This window comes from Haliaeetus albicilla, chromosome 13, assembly GCF_947461875.1.
Source record: "Haliaeetus albicilla chromosome 13, bHalAlb1.1, whole genome shotgun sequence".
NCBI lineage: Eukaryota > Metazoa > Chordata > Aves > Accipitriformes > Accipitridae > Haliaeetus > Haliaeetus albicilla.
Window position 1 is genome coordinate 23,245,097 of NC_091495.1, and position 21,453 is coordinate 23,266,549.

Sequence of the window (21,453 nt, forward strand, 5' to 3'; positions counted from 1 at the left end):
CTCAAACAAGTAAAGATATATAAGAACAGGTTCAGGGACCTTGCAAGTAAATTATAAAAACATAAAACCCAAGCAGACACAAACAACCACATTAATGCTTCACTGAGCTTCTCTATGTAGTTTTAACTCCAGGGTTCTTGCTACAAGTAAAACATGCACTGCTTTAGCCACAACTTTATGGTTAGGGTAACACAGGCCCGAGTAAAAATCCAGGTATGATCAGAATAAAATGCTTTACTAATGTAGCATGGTATTCCTACGGGGAAAACCATATTACTGAAAGACACATTTGTAGTAAGAAAGCTACATCCAAAATAGGCCTTGGAATAGTTTATATGGGGGAAGAAGTTAGTATGGTACCAGACTGTGTATACCAGGGCTGACATATCTCAGGCACAGCATAACATATACCTATGCTGCTTCCACTGGTCTCTTCTCCAGTCCCCAGTCCCCAGAAATAAGTCTGTGTGTCAATGACAACATTTCTCTCTATATCCATTTAGCTTTTGTAGTCACCACAAGAAGAAGCTTCTACCTGAAATATTTTGGAACAAGATTTTAAAAATACTACTGTCAGTCAGCTTTCTTTAACATTGTTATATTCCCTGGAAATTCTTCAGTCCTTATTGGTACTCTAATTCCCTTATTTATCTTAAATTGCTCACCTGTACATTTCATAATATCTGAGCATATAGCCACATAATAACAACTCATTCTTTGGTAGGTTTAGTTATTCTAAACCACAACTTACCAAATACTTATCAAGCAAACGCATCTAATTGCACCCAGCCTGGCAGAATATCACACTGAAAAATGCATCTGAATGTATAATACCAGCAACAAAGATCCAAAACAATTATGTAATCTGTTGAGTATCATGTATGTGTGCACATGAACTGCATCTCTATTTTCAGAGATTATTTTTAATTTCTCAGTCATGTTAAGGAATTCTACTACCCTTAAAATGCCCTCCTGTTTCCACCAAGGTACTAAATTGCTAATCACTGATAGTTCCACCTGAAGGAAACGGGTCTTGTAAGTGCCAAAAAATAAAAGCAGCTATATTTTCAAAATCTAGACTGTAATGATTTCCCCTTAATTAATGAGAAAAATTTCCATTAGTTCTGGAAGGGTTAGGTTTTTTTGTTCTTTCTTATGTTATTAGCCCAAATATAAATGCAAGGGATTAAACTGATTAAGTATTTCAGATTTCATTCCAAGAATCGACAGGTACATTTCCTTACCTGACTCTTTCATAGGACACAGTGCGCACTGCATGCCCCAGGCTTCACCGTATAGGCAACAGCACTCAGTATATGTAGTCTGTTTTCCAACCAGAGGTCGACTACAAACAAAATCATCACTTAGATGCTGCCAGCAAAGATCCTGGTAGACCTCAGTTTCTTCAGTTTGTTCTGATGGAGAAGACAGTATTAGGTCATCACAGCACAGTTACTTAAAATAATGCAGAATATTCTAAACTTAGATTAGAAAAATAACCTAGCTTTACAGACTTTGCTGAATACAAATTTAAGCTTAGAAGTCATGACCATTTTAAAGTGCCTGAGGTGGGTCATCTCTTGAGTGTTCAGCTTTGCAAAAATCTTAAAAGGTTCTGATTTGACACTATTAGGCCAATTTGAAAGCACATTGGGTTGGGCACCCAAGAAATAAAACTTCCTGGATCAGTAGTCATTGCTGAACACTTAACACTGACTCAGCTCTGCTCTCATGGAAGTTAACAGAGCTTGACAAAAAAACAGTGTTAGGACAGAGGTGAATATTTGGGGAACTCCATCCACAGAATGAATCTTTAAAAGTTGTTATTTTGCTTTTCTTATATTGCCGTCAATGGCATCTGAAAGAACTTTTACAGCTAGGGCAGAGCTGAACAAAAATTTTACATGGGCTCAACAGGAGACTGGACAAATACTTGGAAGAGAGTCCCATTAACTGAACAGCCAAACTACATCAGGCTCAGGAAATCCCCTGAGCTGAAAATAGCTGGAGGCTGGGAGAGTGCTGGGGAGTGTAAGGAGAAGTATTGTTTATCTGCTCTTCTGGTCCCGAATCATCCACTTACAGCTATTGTTAGAGACAGAATACTGCTGTGACCTACTGTCACATTCTTATGAACATTGACAAAACATGCAGTTTTGTCAAAGCTGGAATATTTCAGTTCTGACAAAGATCTCAATAGGAACAATTCCTAGTCCTAGCAATCTCTGATCACTGCTGATCGGAGGGCGAGGAACTGTAAACTTAATCTTCCACTTGGAATGTAAAAACCTCAGCACAATTGTTTTGTAAAGACATCTGCAAGGTTTTGATTTTGTTCCAACATAGAGTGAAAAATAAGTGCTGTCACAAACCAAGGTCCTGTTTTGTCTGTGCGTATCTATTTACTGCATTTCTACATGATGCACTGGTGCATGGGTGAATATAGAATTGAAACCTAGCTCAAGAGTAAAATAATGAGTTCTGAAAGTGCAAAGGTGATCGGCATTTAGATACCTATACTAAGAACTTGCCAGAACACACAATGAAGAGCAGCAGTGGGTCTCGGCAACCAACTCCAAATTCTACTGGCAGCAAAGGAACCAGCCTGCCCCCTCCTCCTCTGTGTTAGGGAGGACACTGCTAGTAGTGATACAAGGCTTGAGCGCTTTGTGCTGGGTGAGAAGGTCATTGCTGTGTCAGCCTCAATGTTGCGTGATGGAAGGCCCTTGCATTCTCTTCACATCCTAGATGAAACCAAAGGACAATCCTGCTCTTGGTTTGTTTAACTGAAGATTGAACAATAGAAATGCTGTGGTCCTTTCACAGTTTCATGCAAGAGGATGACCACATTACTCCTCAAAAGTATCAGTCTTATGATTTGGACTGACCACAGCAGGCGTTCAGTCTGTATTCCCATTTGCTTTCACAGAAGCATCTTAGGAAAATGCATTACAAGTTGCAGGGACTAGAGGTCTGAATTTATGGCTAAACAGTGCCAATATTAATCAATCCCATTGTAACATTTCTTCCAAAGATATGCGTGGCATAGAGAAAGCTGTGCAGACTGCATAATGCTCTCAATTTCTGAGACATTTCTAAGAATCTCATAATATCTAACACTTTTTCTGAAATCAGTCTACTGAAATTAAAAGAACATGCAAAACCCTTACTTTAACAGTGATGCTGCATCCCACAGCTTGAAAATGTGAGATTGATGTACCCTCAGTATTAATCAATTGAAAGCACAGATACAATTTTAGCTATTTCCTCCTATATCCTGTTATTCCTGTTTTCATTCCTTGCTTTGTTAGAAGCAGTCACTCACTCCAAACTGAATCTCCAGCATTAGCCCACAGCCAAATCCCAGCCTTAGTGAGACAGCAAGCAGGCTGTGCCTCATTACCTACAAGGCTGGACAAGGCAGATGCAGAGCTGGTGAACTGGGGGGCTGAAGACTCCCCAGCCCAAGCCTAATCTCATTAATACTTCCAGCAATCTCCTGTCTGCATTGGCAAAGTGGAACCCTACATCACGATGCCTTCTGGATCAACAGATGATGGTCCAAGCACTGCCTTCCCAAATCCTCCAGAAGAGCAGGGTCATCCAACCATGACCCAGTCTAAGTTTACTGGGGTCTGTAGCCATGTCAGCACCACCTCATAGAGGTGTACTCACTTCAGTAATATGTATAATGGATCATACCACTTGAATCTGCTGGTCTGATGCATCGCTTTTCTGTTGCGTCCAGAACCATTGGGTGTGTACAGAAACAGTTGTACGATCCTTCTGTGTTAATGCACTGGCCATCAATACAGCTGTTTGGGTCCTGACATTCATCCGTGTCTTTAAAATGGAAGGAAATGTATCAGGAAGAGCCAGCACAAAGCAGTTGAATTGTGTTAATCCATATTTATATTTTCCTATATTAGGAGCAGATTTCCCTGCATGCCTTCTGTTAATTACCACAAATACCAACTGCTGGCAGCAAAATCCTGCCTGTGCCTATGCAGAAGGACAGACAGATCAGCAAGATGCTGACCGCTAATCCTCAAGTACTAGGGAGCATCTGGATGAGGAGGCTTGCTGGGGGGGGCGGGGTTGGAGTGCCAGGCATACCCTGCACCCAGCACAGCTGCAGGTGCTTCCCATGTTCCTATCTCTTTAGGACAGTACCAGCAGGCATTAGAGGTGGGCATACTCTGAGATTTTTCATGAGCTGAACAGGAGAAGGGATCGCTTTATCTAGCCACAGTAGTTCTATTCCTTACTTTGTCTTGGAGAGGAAAAGCAGAAATTTAGCTCAAAGGGAAGAGCAGGCCATTTTACTTCAAATAAATTACATTAAATCAGCAAAACCCCCACCCTTTGTAAAGAACAATCATAGAATCCCAAGGTGAAAGGCTCTGTTATTGTGGCTGCAGAAATTACTTCCTTTCATTATGCTATTCTGCACATTATACATGGTTTTCTGCTTACAAAGCAAAAGCCAGGGTCATGGGTATGAGTAATTTTCAGCTGAATACCAGAACCAAAGGAGTACAAGGTTGTGCAGACTAACATGGGGTTATCAATGACCTGAACTGTAATTTCACATTGCATATTAACTCCTTGTGGAAAATATCTGTCCTTGAAAAAAAATAAATCTGCGTTAACTTGATTTATTATAGTAAAACCAGCACACTTACCAAATGAAAGGTGAGCTTCAGCATACAGGCTTTCACTGCTTACCCCATGTACAAAGAACAGAAGGCTAAATTGTACCTTGGCAGAATGAAGTAGCAGTGTGCATCTAGGGAGGGAGCCACCTCCAATCACTTTGTGCTGCCTGCATAAAGACTGGTACCAGCTCTAAACTATGCACTCAAAGGAGCACAAGGGGCTGTTTTGGAGATGCAAACTCCTGGGAGCAATTTGCTGAAAAAGGAAGCAAATAAAGCAAACCCTGCTCTACATGCCATAGCCATGTCAGCCGGAATCGCTGCCCAGCCAAGCAGAAGGGAAGGGAACTGACCCAATGCCTCTTAAAAAGCTGCTACAGGAGTTCAGAGGCCCAGTGTTCCTCCCCTTGCTGGGAATACCGCAGTTCTGATGGGAATCCTGCCATATAAGTGTGCTTGTTTTGCCCATCTGCATACCATTATAATGACAAGACCACTTTAAATAAACTTACCAAAGCACTGGAGCTTAACAGGATCATAGTATGTGCCTTGTTTGCAGTAGCACTCGTAACCTGGCTGTGTATTCAAACAGAAGCCATTTTTACAGATTTCTTGTCCAAAGAGTTGGCATTCATCAGCATCTGGGAAGAAAACATTAAAGGTTGTGTTACCATAATTATTGTGAGGCCACGCAGGGGAGGAAGATGGAATAAAGCCTATACACTTCTCTGTTCAAGCAAACTTCACTTTAAACAGAGGGCCCCAAGAGCACAGATATCCACAGGAAAAAAAACCTGGTGTGGAAGAGGCTACAGTGTGCTCATAGCCAGAATGGGAAGGGGAATACTGGTGGACCATGACTTTCCCTTTCCCTTGTCAGAATAAGTCCTATGGCACACAGAGACTGGAAGAATCTGCAGCTCCCCTTTCTTTCCTTTGGTATCACATTGCTCTCAGCTCCAAGCAAAACAGATGAAGAATATGGCCTGTATTTTCCAGTATAATTTACTTTATCCAAGGGATTCCCACCATGGATCTAATTTCATCACACCATCTAATTACAAAACTAACTAAGCAGTTATGCTTATGGGTGGACTTTGTGATTGCTTTGCTCTCTCCATACAGTTTGGTGACTCTGCTGTGCATGGTAGGGAATCTTCATATCCGCACTGCTTGTGACTTTTTTTCAAAGCTATATACACAGTTTCTGTGGAGACTTCCTACTATGCAGGAACAATTGTGTCTGTTGCTAAATATAAGGCTGTAACTACTATAGACCTAGTGACAGCTGACAAAGAGAATCTACCACACTTTCAAATGAGGCTAAATGTTTTCAGGGAGGTTTCATGGAAAGTATATGCTAGCTCATATATAGCTTTTCACAGTTGTACATATTTTTTCCTAGGCTTGTATTTATGTATTTGTTACTGTTGGAATTCCCTTCACTTCTTTTTTCCAACCTACTTTTCATTTGCTAGACCTACCTAGAATAGTCTGTTAAAGCTAGGCTGGTATTAAAAATGACAATAAAAAGCACAATGTAAAGTAGGTGATTCTCTCAATACCAACTGTCTTAATCCACTGTCTTCTATAGATTTACTCCCCATTTACTCTGGGGCAACACAGATTTTAGCCAAAAGCTGTCATTTCCAGCTGTACAGCACTTTCAAAGGTGAATTATTCAAAAGCTTACTTTATCCAGAAGAACTGAAAGTGCTATAAAGCTATTTTTACAGCCACTCTTCCAGCCACTAAGTGGCTTCAAACATTAAATATTTTAAGTTTGACTGTTTAGCAGCAAGAACAATGCAAAGATTAGTAAGAAATGTCATGTACACCTCTGTCTTTTTCCTATGGAATGTGGATTTGCATCTGGGGAAAAATGGGAAAGCCTGGGAGGAGAGTCAAAGAAGGCTAGCTGAGTATATTCACTTCTGACAGATAATTCCAATTGAGAAAATAGGAGTTGCTCCTACAAGCAGAAGCTTGTGGACAAAAGCAACAGGAACATATGAGTTAATGTAACAGTGTGATGGGTTGACCCTGGCTGGACGCCAGGTGCCCACCAAAGCCGTTCTATCACTCCCGCATCCTCAGCTGGACAGGGGAGAGAAAAATATAACAAAAAGCTTGCGGGTCGAGATAAGGACAGGAGAGATCATTCACTAATTACCATCACGGGCAAAACAGACTCAGCTCAGGGAAAATTAGCTCACTTTTTATTACAAATCAGCCAGAGTAAGGTAAATGAGAAATAAAACGAAATCTCAGAACACCTTCCCTCCACCCCTCCCTTCTTCCCGGGCACAACTTCACTCCCGGATTTCTCCACCAAGCCCCCCCAGCGGCACAAGGGGGACAGGGATGGGGTTTACGGTCATCACATGTTATTTTCTGCTGCTTCACCTCCTCAGGGCGAGGGCTCATCACACTCTTCCCCTGCTCCAGCGTGGGGTCCCACCCACGGGAGACAGTCCTCCACGAACTTTCTCCAACGTGGGCCATTCCCACGGGCTGCAGTTCTTCACGAACTGCTCCAGCATGGGTCCTTTCCACGGTGTGCAGTCCTTCAGGCACAGACTGCTCCAGCGTGGGTCCCCCACGGGGTCACAAGTCCTGCCAGAAAACCTGCTCCGTGGGCTCCTCTCTCCACAGATCCGCAGGTCCTGCCAGGAACCTGCTCCAGCGCAGGGTTCCCACGGGGTCACAGCCTCCTTCAGGAACCCACCTGCTCCGGCGTGGGGTCCTCCACGGGCTGCAGGTGGATATCTGCCCCACCATGGACCTCCCTGGACTGCAGGGGGACAGCCTGCCTCACCAGGGTCTTCACCACGGGCTGCAGGGGAATCTTCGCTCCGGCGCCTGGAGCATCTCCTCCCCCTCCTTCTGCACTGACCTTGGTGTCCACAGGCTTGTTTCTCTTACATGTTCTCACTCCTCTCTCCGGTGGCTGTTTTCCGCGTCCCAACTTTTTTTTCCTTCTTAAAAATGTTATCACAGAGGCGTTACCACTATCACTGTTTGGCTCGGCCTTGGCCGGCGGCGGGTCCGTCTTAGAGCCAGCTGGTATAGGCTCGCTCTCTCTCGAACACAGGGGAAGCTTCCAGCAGCTTCTTACAGGAGCCACCCCTGTAACCCCCCCCGCTACTAAAAGTACTTATTTATTGTTTGTCCTGTGTGCCATTCCTAAGGTTATTACAAAATACACTTACTGAAAACAGAAAAAGTCCTAGTATGGCAAAGATTTGTGGAAGATATTTCCAGATTAAGTATTTCCACACTTCAATATTTATGGCAGCTAGAGATATTATCAACCCTGAGGTAGCACAACAGAAACAATGCAGATTTTCTCTGAGACACATTTGGACATACTATACACACTGCATATCCCAAATCAACATTGCAAAGATAAACAACACATTTAAACAATCCCTGAACAAAAATACTCTCAGGACATATTAGGTCCTTTAAGATGAGCTCTGTGACAGTACTGACTTGTCTTGATGTAAATTGTCAGTCTGTCCAACACTGGTCCCTGCTACCATCGGTCTGAGATCTGGATTCATCCCATGGCACTTCGTTCTTTACTCCAAGTTGGTGGACAAAGCAACACCTCCAGAGAGTGGAGGTCTTACACCCACATTAGTTTGAACAAATCTGGGTATTAGTGCCTTATAACCTTTAGTATCTTTTCCATGTCCCATGCACTTTACATGTGCAAAGAAACACCTGCTGAGGGTAACACAAAAAAATATTAGTAGAACAGAGAACTGAACTCAGCCATGGTCTACTCACTAACTCGACAGGAAAACCGACCTAGTAGTATCCTACTCAGTGAGGAAGGATAGTTCGAGAAAGGTACACATAACAATCGTTGGGAAAAAAATCCAAAATCTTTCAAGTCCCACCAATTTTTGTCATCTGTCAGAATCAGGTCTGACAGATTAGTGATTTAGCTAGAAGCAACTCTGACAGATGCTTATTTATCAAGCATGTGATACTATGCCTCTATTAAGGTCTTTAAAAAAAAGTAAATTTTACTGCATTTTTATGTGATACAAACACACAGTACTTTCTACCTTTAGTTCTTGATTTATAAAACGGCAATTCCAATAGGAACAAATATATAAAATGTGTGCTTTTCTAAAGATCCTGTAGCTGCTATGTAACCCAAAGATAATATGTTGACTTCATTTTAGCTAACACAAATACAGTCTGTTTATGCCAAGGAAAATGAATCTCACAAATTATTAATATTGATGGCTACTTCTTAAACTTGAAAAGGAATTTTGCTGATGTCACTCTTCCTTTAGTGATGCCAACTCCCTCCTGCCCACACCCACCAACTCCTATCACTCATAGTTCTGTACAGTCTTTTGTTCAATAATTATTCCATGAAGTTCTGTAATGAAAATATCATTGCTGAATTCTCTTCAGTTTTTATATTCATTCTCACTTGTAGGGTCTAATGTTTAACAGAACTTTTCTTCTCTCTCCCAACACCCCATACATTTATTTACAAATCTAAGGTGGCTTTGTATTTCATATGTAAATGAGTATTTGAGGTTTGTGGTCTCAGCACCTACTGCCATAGTATATAGCACTTAGTATAAATTAAAACAGAATATTACAGAGACTGTATAATTGACATTCTTAACAATCTGTCAAATGATGATTTTCAGTAATGTTTCATATCACAAGCTGGTTTTGTCACCTAATAAAATTTGAATTGGTCTGTTTACATTGCTGGCTCACACTTCTAGTCAATCAACTACCACAACTTCTGAAATAATTAAACTTAATACAAAGTCAGTACTGACCTTTGTAATTCTGAGCAAGAAGCCCATAAGATGATTCTCCAGAGGGAATGAAACCTTTTCCTTCAGGACACAAATCAGTAAATTCAGCTAGGAGAGAGAGAAAACAAAAAATTTTGCCGTTAAGAAAAAGTTACTCGCATACATATGTTACATATTTGTTTCAGGGTATTTTGAGAAATCTGAGGTGATATTTTGCCTTATTCACATCTATCAGGCAATCATGCACACCTTTAGCTGAATGGGGGATACTACAGCCTGACTTTCCCCTGCTCTCAGTTTGCAGACCTAGCTTTGCAAAACCTAGCTAGGGTACCCACAGCATCACAGGGCTCCATGCAAACTACTTTCTCTTGCTCCTTGGCAGGAGAATGTACTCCTTGCTGGGTTTCATGGTGCAGTGCAGTTATAACAATACCAGTAGCCAAATTATCTTAATTAAAGCTAGCATGGGCCTCTCTGAGCTATACTGCAAGCTGCAATCTAGTCATACCCCAACTGAGATACAATCCCCTGTCCACATTCTTCAGACCTTATACAGGCAAAACACTAATTGACTGCAACAGGAGAACATGGTGTGGATTACAGAGCGAAATTATTTGAAGTGTCTTGGAGACTATACAGAATCAAATAAACCCATCCAAGCAGAGATGCTCTTTTTGTAGCACATTTCATTTCAGTTTCACTGATTCTAAAGTATAGTTAACACAGGAATTAAAGATGATGATACATTTGTGTGAAAAATAATCTTTAGTATTTCATCTTGAAAAGTTTACACATGTTCTCTCTTACATGATTTTTTCCAGCTGGATTCTGAATTTCAGCCATCACTGTTTATGTTTCAAGTACTGTTTTCAATATTTGTGACAAATATCATATGGCTATTTTTTTCTAATTTGATATTTAGAGGTTAAACAATGGTCTGCAGACAACATGATTAACTGAATTGTTCAGTAAGTAGCAAAATGTAATATTAATGTCATAATATATATCAGTAACTCCTAGTGCTGTAGAAATATTACAAAGAATAGCTGCAGGCTCAAAAACGCTGTAATGCTTATCTTTGTTTTCCAGCTTGTGGGAAAACTCTAATGTGTTACCATAGCATCTGGAAAAAGCTTCTGTGAGAATCCATCTTTGTTTAAAATCAGTTGGAGATAATGCTGTTCAGTAACAGGCTGTTTTTATCCTTAGGGTAACTGCAGTGAAGCCAATGGATTTACACCAGGTATGAATTATTCCTATTAATTTTTCCTCCATGGAAGTCTCCCATGATTAAGTCATGACTAAATACTACAGAATATGGGATTTAATGGGCAAGCCTTCTCTGAAGGCAAAGCATGCTACTGTTAACATAAACACAATGCTTCAAAAGTTTGCAAAGGGACAGAAGGCCTCCTCTTACCAGTTCCAAAGACAGGGCATGGGAAGATTTCACAGTTATCACCCCAGCCAGCACCCAAGGTACAGCAGCATTCTTGTTTGGTTACATTGGATGTAAGCACATTGTCACAGAAATTAGCATCATTCAGATTGTAGTAGCACTCCTTCTTTCCATCTTCATATTGATCAGCCTCTATTGGTAATTCTAAAGGTGAAAGGAAAACAAACCACGTAAGATGACATGTGAAATGAATCAGTTTTACAGGAGAATCAGAAGTGCCACAGTACCCTCAGTTTCACCACAATGAAGAGCAGCATTGTCAAGCAGGGAAGAAAATGGTTACATACAAATCTTGGTTTAACTTTTTTGTTCTTAGGAAGAATGATGGAAGTTGATAACCTTCCTTTGACTTTTTCAGATCTGTTCTACAGCTTGGCCACAAAGGGATTCTTCACATTTGCGCTTCTTTCGTTTTTAAGCAATGCATGAACTACCTGCTCTCATGCTCTGCTATCTAACTACCATGCCCAACTACTGACATAGTGCTTTTCATGTATGAATCTGGAAGCTCTTCACAAAGGTGAGTGAACATTACAACCTCATTTTACAGATAAAGGAGCTAAGGTACAAACTGAAAAGGCCCGATTTTCAAAAGAATGAACATTTCCAGCCCCTTTTAATTTCACTGGAAAAGAAGCATCTTCCACACTTGAATACAAGGCCCTTTATGATTTTTGCAAAAGCAACTGACTGACTCCACATTAAGCAGAGGAATACAGTGCAGATGTCAAAGTTAACTGTTTACTTTAAAATAGGCATCCAACCAAGAAGTCAGATTTTCTGCCTTTAGCAGTTGAGTGGGTCCTCTCGCAATATTTGTAAGGACTGGAGGCAAAATAGTCTCTCTCATAGATCCAATAAAATCCCCTATTAATAGTCAAAGACCTTTCTAAAGCAAGGCACTCCTAAACTACACCAAGAAGCAAATTTGAAAAGAAATACCTAGTTAGAGCTTCTATGTTTGCAGAACTCTGTCTATCTAACCTTGGACTTCCACAAAAATTCTCATCAGGAGCTCAGAAGTGGGAACTATCACATAAAATTTTTATTCACACAATCAATATGAAAAGCTTTTCATAGGCCATCCATAAAGTAACCAAATTCTAAAATTACAAATGCTAACATTATTAATCAAACCCAAAACTTTGTTCAGGAACTTAAGATAGATAAATCTCAAGGTGACTAGTTAATTTCCTTTTATCTTGGGAATTTCTTTATGCTTAGCACTTAACAAATGTTTAATTCACAAAAACCTACTCAAAATTATTGCATGTTGGCTGATTTTCCATTGTTTGAGTTTTCATTCATTTCTGCTCAGGCTCTCGTATAATGTGCCAAGCATGAAACATTTCTCAAGTAATGCATGTATCCGGGCAGGAATCAAAACCTCATTTTATACCTGAGTGACAGTGCATTTCAAAATGCTAGAAGATTAGTGAGACCCAAAGAGTTGTGGCATATAAACTACCTTTGTTTGCCTTGCAGTGCTTTTCAAAAAGAGCTTAAGGCTGGCCCACTTACAAGTATTGGTATACCTGGGAGAGCCAAGCTCACTTGACCACCTCATCTGTCCACCTCTGTTTGTCTCTTGGAGGTCAAGCTCAGCCTCTTTAAGCCAGTTATAGGATGGATTTTCTTCTAATCCCATCCACTTAAAAAATAATGGCTGTGAGGTGGGAGCTTGAAGATAGTGATTGTCCAACAAATGCTGAAGGAATGAAATGAACTCCAGCTCTTGTTACCTCAAGCCTGTTATCCCAGCCCACCCACATTCCCCCAAGCAGGTGGGGCAAGGCAACTTTACTGGGCATGCAAATACTAGATCTGTTTTGAGAAAAGCGGGTTTAAAAATGCCGGTATAGATTGCCTATTATTGCACTTCAATAGTACGAATGTGAGTAATAGTTCTTTTGGCTTCTAATTCAAAACAGACAATTGGAGAAAAGTGACTGTTTCTGTTTTGGTAGGTTGAGGGGCTGGCAGACACCTCTATTCAAATTTAGTACAATGTTGCCACCTACAAGGCAAACTTTCCTTTGCTGTTTTGCCAATATAACTAAGTTGTACATTAAAGGAAACACCCAGCTGAGTGCTTATTTCATCTTTGTTAGGTTAGCCTGTGGTCTCCCCTCATCAGATAATTACAATTTTCCATAATGTGCTGAATTTCATAAAGTGCGGTGTTTTTTTGGTATCAGCTGCTATCCAATAGGAACGGCGTTAAGACTATCATGTGTCATAGAAATGCAACTGAACTAAATCTGTTGTTCCAAGGTGAGAGAGCAGTACTTTACCCACCAAATTATACATTTTCATTGGCCATTTGCCATCTAACTGAATCAAAGCCAAATCTTCAACAGGAGAAAAAGCATAGCAGTTTTCATGCTGTTTACCAGAGAAAGAACACCAGAAGCTGCCCCGCAAAGAAGGGGAGACAGTCTCATCATGTCATTGTTTATTCCCATTTTACATATGATGGATGTGTTGGTTTCTCTTCCCATTATCTGTTCAGCAGCTTAAAAGTCTGTTGTTTACACAGCTGTGACTGAGGGTTAGTCAAGCAGGCGTCATGAATGTTTGGGGAGCAAATGAGACACAAATCTTTCATTATTTTTTTTAACCAAGACCAGTCTGAGTCTACAAGCTTATAATTTCTCTCTCATACATTATTAACCATCTAGTAAACAGGTTGTTTTTGAAAGTGGTTTCATTAGGTATGTTGACAAAATATGATAGGGAATGGATACTTATTTTTTCATATCATTGTTGTTTCAGGTTTTTTGTTATTAGAAAATGTAAAATATCTCTCTACTAAGGCACGCTGGTAAAGGAACATAGTTTTATCAGGTTGTTGATGACTGTTCTATTAACAGCCTGTAACAGAGATTCTGTATAGTTGCTGCTAGATTGAACTGAAGTATTTATTAGAAATAGATTTATATACTTAGGATAACCTTGATCCAACCATATGCTTCAGAATGTGTTTGATGCAAAAATGTGCATTAGTAATATAGGATTCAGTGGATAATCAGGATATTAGCGTATGCTTAGACTTCAGCATACAGTTAAATAATTGCCTAAATAGCAGCCTGTTAACAACTGTGATCCGAAAAACCCAAAACATATACAACTGATGGGATCTTAAATACTGCAACTGTGTACCAACACCTCTTATTCACAGGTAGAATCAGTAAGGTGGTTGCTAAAGTGAAAAATCATCATTATAAGTTCATGACTTCTAAAACCTCAGCAAAACTCTGATGACTGAGCAAACAGCTTAAGTAACACACACTTTCAGAACCTGATTTTCCAAAAGACAGTAAAAATAGACTGGTGTGTGCCTATCGTCAGGGTGTACTTGTTTAGATTTCTCAGTTGGCCTCACATGTGGCAAGCTACAACACCTAAAGTGTGTGCAGTGTACATGCATATATGTGCATATGTATAATTCAGGGATTAGTGCAAGTGATGCACATTTAAAAATGATATCTAAGACTATGTTCATAGGTGACTGAAATTCAGATCATTATTTACCTTAGAAAAAGGTAAATGCACATAGTGCCATAAAAAAACCCAGCCCACAAATATGAAGAGTTTCCTTTAAAGTCTTAACATTTAGAAAGCCCTTAAGGTTTAGGAAATTTAGAATTTGTACTCGGGCACCAAATTTCTAGCCTTGAGGAAGCTTTTGGATCAGATTTATAAACTGTTACTTGACAGCCTTAAATTTTTTGTGCTGGTGGTTGGTTAGATGCAGGGGGGATTGATTTTGTTTTAATACAAATCAGTCTAGGAGGGACTCATGTTTGAACACCAAAATTGTGATTTTACTTCTAAATCCTAGTAAATACTGTTAAATATCTTGCCATAAATAACTGGTCACGTTTCATGTAACCAGAAGAAAGCAACATCTAAATTAGCTGTAGGTACCTACGTGGGCCCTGGTACCTTAGTGGAGTTCTCTCACTGGAATTCTTTTCCTTGGCTGAGCTGTAACCCAAACTAGTGATCTTACTGACCTTTGTATGTGTAAGCCAGATTCCTGCTGATATGCTTATGTTTACACACACACACTTTTGTTTACAATTCTCATTTTAAATCATACCTATTATAATCCTCAAATATATACTACCCTTTATAGCTTCTGGATTCAATGCAATGAGATATATTAATATTATATTAGTATATATTAGTAATTTAGATACATATTAAACATGCATTTTTTCTTATGTAGAAACAATTAAAACCATGCTAATACGGATCATTACGCAAACCATATTCAGCTTGGTACTTGCTAGAAATTAATCATAAATGGCTTTATATATCTTGTTAAAAGAATAAATGAGAAGACTTGAACCAAAACCAGGCATTTTTTATCTCTTAGGCACAAAGATGTGTAACAGCAAAGTTTCATCTAATACAAAAGAGAGTTCTTTACTCCTTTATCTTTTCTTCCTTCTGAAACATTTGCTACATTTTGTGAACGGCAGGGGAGAGAGGAGGCAAATAAGACAATCAAACCTTGCACAATTAATTTTTTGGGGTTTGTTACTGGAACGTGACAATATGGGCTAGAATTCCTGATACATACACTGAGAGGATTGTTTCAGGACACAGCCAACAATAGATGAATTTCCACCAAGTGAAATCTAAATAGAAGGAAGCCTCGAGAGCCCTAATTTCGAGTAAAGAAAAGTGTGAACACATAGCATTCCACAAAGCTAACAGCCTTTAACCACATGCAAAAAAGTTCCCAAATTAAAGTAATATTTGAACAATCTTCACCTATTTGCACTTGATATGAGGTTGACGAACATTTCTCTATGCACAAAAATACAAAATGAGAAATAAGCAAAAGCTGAGTATACCACATTGAACGACAGAGATCTGCAACACAATAATGCAGATTAAATTCTTCCTTTCTGAACATAGGCATGATGCAAGCTAATGCTGACAGATGATGTCCACATGTACTGTAGGAGCTCTCAAAGCAGTGTGCCTGACTTGAGTATGTGGCTTGTCAAAGCCAGAGGGTGTGTGGCTATTCCATTGCTCTTTGCAGGCAGATAGCATGCTACTCCTATATGATCATACTGCAGCTGGTCTCGGGGGATGCTGAAGTACTCATCGTTGGGCAAACCAGCATAGCTGTTATTTGCTTATCCTACAGTGAGCACATGGGCCTTATGCCACTTACAAATGGGGAGGAAAAGACTGGTTCTGTTCCCTCTTCAGTTCAGTTGACAGCTACACAAGGGCCACCCATTGGTTCCCAGAAGAAAATCGGAACAAGCAAAGTAAGCAGATGTAGAAGAATGAAGCGTGTATTGTCAGCTCCTGAAATGTCAAATCCAGAGGTACATAGGGCAGTGTCACCACTTGACTGGTCAGCCTTTGAGGTCTTGAGAAACAGAAGCCAACTGATAAGAGGAAAAAAAACCCAGCGAGACTGCAGGATGTACAGGAAAGCAAGATTCCTTTTTAAGAAGAACTAACGACAGTACTTTCCTCCTTTTACTTTGGAAGAAAGGTAAGAGAATAAATAGTAAGATCTCTGTTCCTAGTACTGCCACTTTTCCTTATTCTAGTTCAAGAGCATATTATGTAAAGTACATCTCACTGGGTCCTGATTTGCATGTCTTCTGGTCTCCTATGTGAGATCTTCCTCCTTGATGACCTTTTCAGAGAAGAGACAAAGGTGAAGCACGCATGTTTTGTTAGGGCCTGATGAAGGCTGGAGGGGAAGGAAGAATGGCTTCTTTCCAGACTGATCACAGTAAAGCTATGTTCACCAGTGACAACAAAATGGAGTTAGTACTGACAGTAGAGTACTCATCTGTTGACAGTACAATCAGTCACACTGGGTTTTTCACCTCCTCCCTCCCCACAGTAACGCTTGGGTATGTCCTTGAATGCTCCCTGGACTTCTTTTTACATGGGCTCAGGTCCTCTGCTAATTTCTTTAGCTTTGGTTTTGTTTGACAAGTAGCTGAATTATCCCAAGTACTACATCCTCACAGTACCAAAACAAAGATGGCATTCGCATCTCCTGCAAATCTTGGTAATATAATTTAAACACTCTTCTTCCATAAACTCATGGAAGAATTTTAAATGCTGCTACTTCAGTTATCATCAGCGGTTATTTAAGCTAATCTGCTTTATGGTGGAAAGGCACTGCAGAATTTTTCCTTGCAAACAGGAATGGAGGCAGTACCACTGGGCATTGCTCTGCTGCCGCAGCCATCTTACTTTTTTTCATTCCTCCATCAGAACACAAGCTCCCATAAGCCTGAATCTTTCTCACAAGATTTTGGAAGGTTTCAGTTTGTCAATCAGCTGTTAATGATACTTCACAGGCAACTTCTTGAGTGCTGCTGAGTGCTACTTTCAGTGATCTAAAAAGTTGTTGCAATTAGGTCACAGATATCGCAACCTTGTTTACAAGTCTGAAAGACCATGAGTGATAGGAGAAAATAGCCACAGCCTTGTAAGCTGTAGACTCTGCATCCTGGCACTAGAGCCAGTTATTCTAAAGCTTTCCGGAAGCTAGATCAGCCTGCAGTGGAAGAACAAAATAAGAAAAATACCAAGATTTGCATTCTGGAGGGGGAAAAAAGCTGTGCAACTAAATCTCTTCATTTCTTGTACTCTGTTGTTCCTTATTGTGGGCTTGTTCCTTTCTCCAAACTGGATCAGTGTAGAAATGTGGAGACAACTTTAAGAGTTGTAAACTCATTTTTAATGAGCATATTTCCAGTAGTATTTGCAACACCCAAAAAACCTGATAACAAAAGCTCACAAATCCAGTACAGTGGACTACTAGGAAAAACAGGACAAAAGATGGAGTAAAACAGGCAAGGGCACTCAAAAAGGCACTCAAAGAGACTTGACAACAATTCAGTGTTTTGTTTTTTTGCTTTCCCAACTACCTTTTCTAAGGACTTATGTTAGTACTAGGTTTGTTTTTAATCATATGCTCCCTTAAACATTGTCCAAGTGTACTAGTGGATGTTTGTAAAAATTTGAACAAAAAATAAAATCACTCAGGCCATAGACTTGATTCCATATTACATTTCATTGTTACAGTACAGTAAACAAGAGATTGTTTACTCTTAACTGCTGTAACTGTTCATTATTACTGCCAAGTCTGATGATGTATAAAATTTAGGTATTTCTGCTAATGATTCACTGATAACATATTACATCCTAGAAATGCCTCTTTTCATGCACACGCTTTCAAGAAGACAAAGTTTTAAATTTTTCTGCTGTAGTTAAAGCAACACCAGCATTTAAACCAACTTTACTTTTCCATTGGTTACATATGCAGTGGAAATCATGCCAAGCATGCACAAATCAACTAGCATTTTACCTGGTGAGGTACGGAAGCGACACTGTCCGGTCATCGGATCATACTCCTGGTTCTCATCAGAGCAGAGGCACAGGAAAGTACCATCGACATTCTCACAGAGGGCTTCGCCACATACTCCACTCAGCATTTCACATTCATTCACATCTGGGGAAAAAATCCAAAACATAATTCAGACCCATTACTGACAGTTTGTTCTTTTATTTGCTGTATCTGTGCCAATATTGTCTGCCAGATTACAGATGCCATCTCTGGGGAAGGATTAAAAACTCACTAATACCTAAGTAGATTCATAAACAAGTAGTCAGTCCTTTGAAATAAAGGCCCCTGAAAGCCACAATACAGTTTATAGACTATTGGTGTTGATTAGGTGCTGCTTGTAGACCAGAACACTGGCCGCCTTTTTTTTTTCTTTTTTTTGGGGGGTGTGTGTTCTTTTGCATTTTTAAATACTTGCTTTTCTTTGTACCCTTTTCTTGGGATTTAGGATTCAGACTCATTTCAGTTGTTTTCTTAACTTTCTTCATTATCAAACTGCCACTGAACTCAAGGAGCAAAATGAGTAGATTCCCATGTGATTCAGACTGCACTATAAAAGAGAATTCCCTTTTCTCCTGAAAGTCCCATTTTCCTCATGAACATCTACTGAACAGTGAATTCCCCAGCCCCACTGCCACCATGTGCCTCTTGTGTGCATGGCCTCACAGGCTGCTCTGGAACCCACAAGGGTTACACCCAGGTCACCCAGGGAGCCCCTGCTGAACACTGCAAAAGAAAAAAACCCACGTATTTTTAACTTGGATTCCATAAACCTGCTAACTAGTCTACCCTGAAATGCTTTTTTGATTGATGGGAGAGTTGTCTGCTGTTTAAACAAGGGTTACCAAATACTGTCAGGGTCACTTAACTTTACTCTCTTTTCAGTTGCTAAAGTTTACATTTGAAAATCTACTTTGTCTACTAATGACAGAATTTGAAAATTGTAATTTGTGTATCACAATTCAGAAATTTCTGTAATTAAGCATGGTCTAAAGTGTAACTTGTGAGGCAATGTTTCAGCCTTTTTACCTCTTACCCAGCAAGAATGAAAATCTAGTCATATGACCAAATGTTGATTTTTGTGTATTTTTATATAAATATGCATTTTAACTTATGGTTTGCTCAGCAATTTTAAAATGTACTTAGATTTTTCTTTATCTTTTTGCTTGATTCCTGTCATAAGGAATAAGTTGTCTTTGTGGAACATTGCCTGGCCAGGAACTAAAGAGACTTACTTTATCCTAAAATTGTTTTGGTAGATAACTGGCATCAAAATTTCTAAGAGTATTTTATATTACATAGTGTATACAAGAAAAAAACCTAAGACATTATTTTCTGGTGCAGAATCACTTCACTGGCAACTCAAAATTAAATTTAGTTTCACACCAGGTTTTGCTTTCCTTTTTTTTTTTGTCCTTTCTTTGCTTCATTTGTTTTAATCCATGAAAAGTCACTGTATGCAAAAATATACATTGGTATGCTGCAACATAAGTGCCAAATGGCATAAAGAATTTTGTAATAAAACTGTTTAATATATTAGAAAACACATACAAACACTTCTGTAAAGCTTCTAACTCCTCCTCTGTGCTTGGTATTCCATTTAGGTCTCTGTTCCTAGTAAATGTGTTTCATCCTGAGTCTGGTTTGAAGATATTGCTTAATGAATACCTTTCCTTGATATGGTATTAATTTTATATTAGAAACTTGTGCTGCCTCAGATGGTTCTCAGGTCCAACCATCACTATTAACAACAGATCTGGAAAGATCACAAGAGAAGTGTGCAGTATTTACACATCTACAAAATCTCACATCTTTTCATGGTGATAGATGTCTTTCCTGGAGCTCAAAGCCAATGTTAAAATCTGTTCAAATACAATGTGCCTAGGGAGGTATGCCATCTAATTCAGACTGGCTGTGCCACATGCCAGATGTTATTTCCTGTAGGGGGTAGTACAGAGTTCTGGTTATTCAGCTAAGAAACTAAACAGATGTTGCATTTAAATAGGCTAAAGTATGAAATTCAATCTATATTTGTGAATGGTCCTGATGTGCAGAAATAGTGGGTTTTCTTGGTTTTTCTTAAAGAGATAAAATGAGTGGCTTAGCTTATTTGCTGTTGGTTTCCATTCAATCCTAATAACAGGTTCTCATTAAACGGATACACAGTTAAGTTCCCATCCGGCACAAAATTCAGTGAGTAAAGCACAGCTCAACCTTATTTTACTAGTAAGTGGTCCAACTTTAACAAAAAATGACAGAAAACAAAAATGTTTTTGTGAAAACGTATTTTGCTTATATGCTGCTTTTTGCTCACTAAAACCTTGCAGGAATGACTACTTGCACCTAAGAACTCACCCGTACACCCTTGCCCATCCTGCGGGTCCTGATACCCTTGGTAACAAAGGCAGCGGTAGGAGCCATCCATATTTTCACAGAATCCATGACTGCCACATATTGTGCCATTCGCACATTCATCAACATCTGCAAGGAAGAATTTTAACATCAGACAGGCCTTGCGACAATCAAAGGCAGACATTCACAAAGAGTGCAGAAAAACAACAGACGGGCCATTTTTGCAAACAGCTGCAGCGATGTCCCTCTGTACATTGGGAAGGAAAATACAAAGGACAAGACACAAACATTTCATGTAACTACCTGTACGATTTAAGAAATTGTTTCAGCGTTAACTTTGCAGGAAATACCTCATGTCAGACAATGGTTTTGGTCAACTGTTTCCTATCTGTTTCACCAAACCTGCCAATCATGGCATGATGCTATGTACCACAGAGTAAGACATAGTTTAAATATGACTATCTCTCTGACTGACTTAGAGATTCTGCCAGTTTAGCGCTATACAGTCAATAACATGTGTGAAACTGAACTCACTGTGCCTACAAGAAGAGTTCAAGGGTGTGGTTGCATCCATTGTGCAGAAGTGCTGCACAGATCTCATTCTGGCTCTCGGCACAGAAGATAATTTCATGGTGCATGTGTAAGTGGTAAATATCTGTGAAGTGAGCCTTCTGGCTTTAATCCTGTAAGTTTACACATACGAATAATCTTACTCAAGTAGGCAAAGTAATTACAATGCCTGCATGCTTTCTGTACTGGCCCTGTCATTTGTAGTTC

The 21,453-nt window shown here is 39.6% G+C and overlaps 1 protein-coding gene across 8 annotated transcripts in view; it reads right to left on the reverse strand.

The window, feature by feature from the left end:
• The window catches only part of LTBP1 (latent transforming growth factor beta binding protein 1), a 209,152-nt gene that overhangs the window by 15,717 nt on the left and 171,982 nt on the right, over positions 1-21,453 (reverse strand). For 7 of the 8 annotated variants that reach the window (XM_069800474.1, XM_069800475.1, XM_069800472.1 and 4 more), the window contains 7 exons: positions 20,680-20,805; positions 18,289-18,432; positions 10,881-11,063; positions 9,479-9,565; positions 5,171-5,299; positions 3,703-3,843; positions 1,245-1,415 (listed from right to left, as the gene is read on the reverse strand). In XM_069800474.1, the coding sequence (XP_069656575.1) occupies positions 1,245-1,415; positions 3,703-3,843; positions 5,171-5,299; positions 9,479-9,565; positions 10,881-11,063; positions 18,289-18,432; positions 20,680-20,805 (981 nt within the window). The remainder of the gene's footprint in view (positions 1-1,244; positions 1,416-3,702; positions 3,844-5,170; positions 5,300-9,478; positions 9,566-10,880; positions 11,064-18,288; positions 18,433-20,679; positions 20,806-21,453) is intronic. The other variant, XM_069800473.1, reaches the window with a different exon arrangement.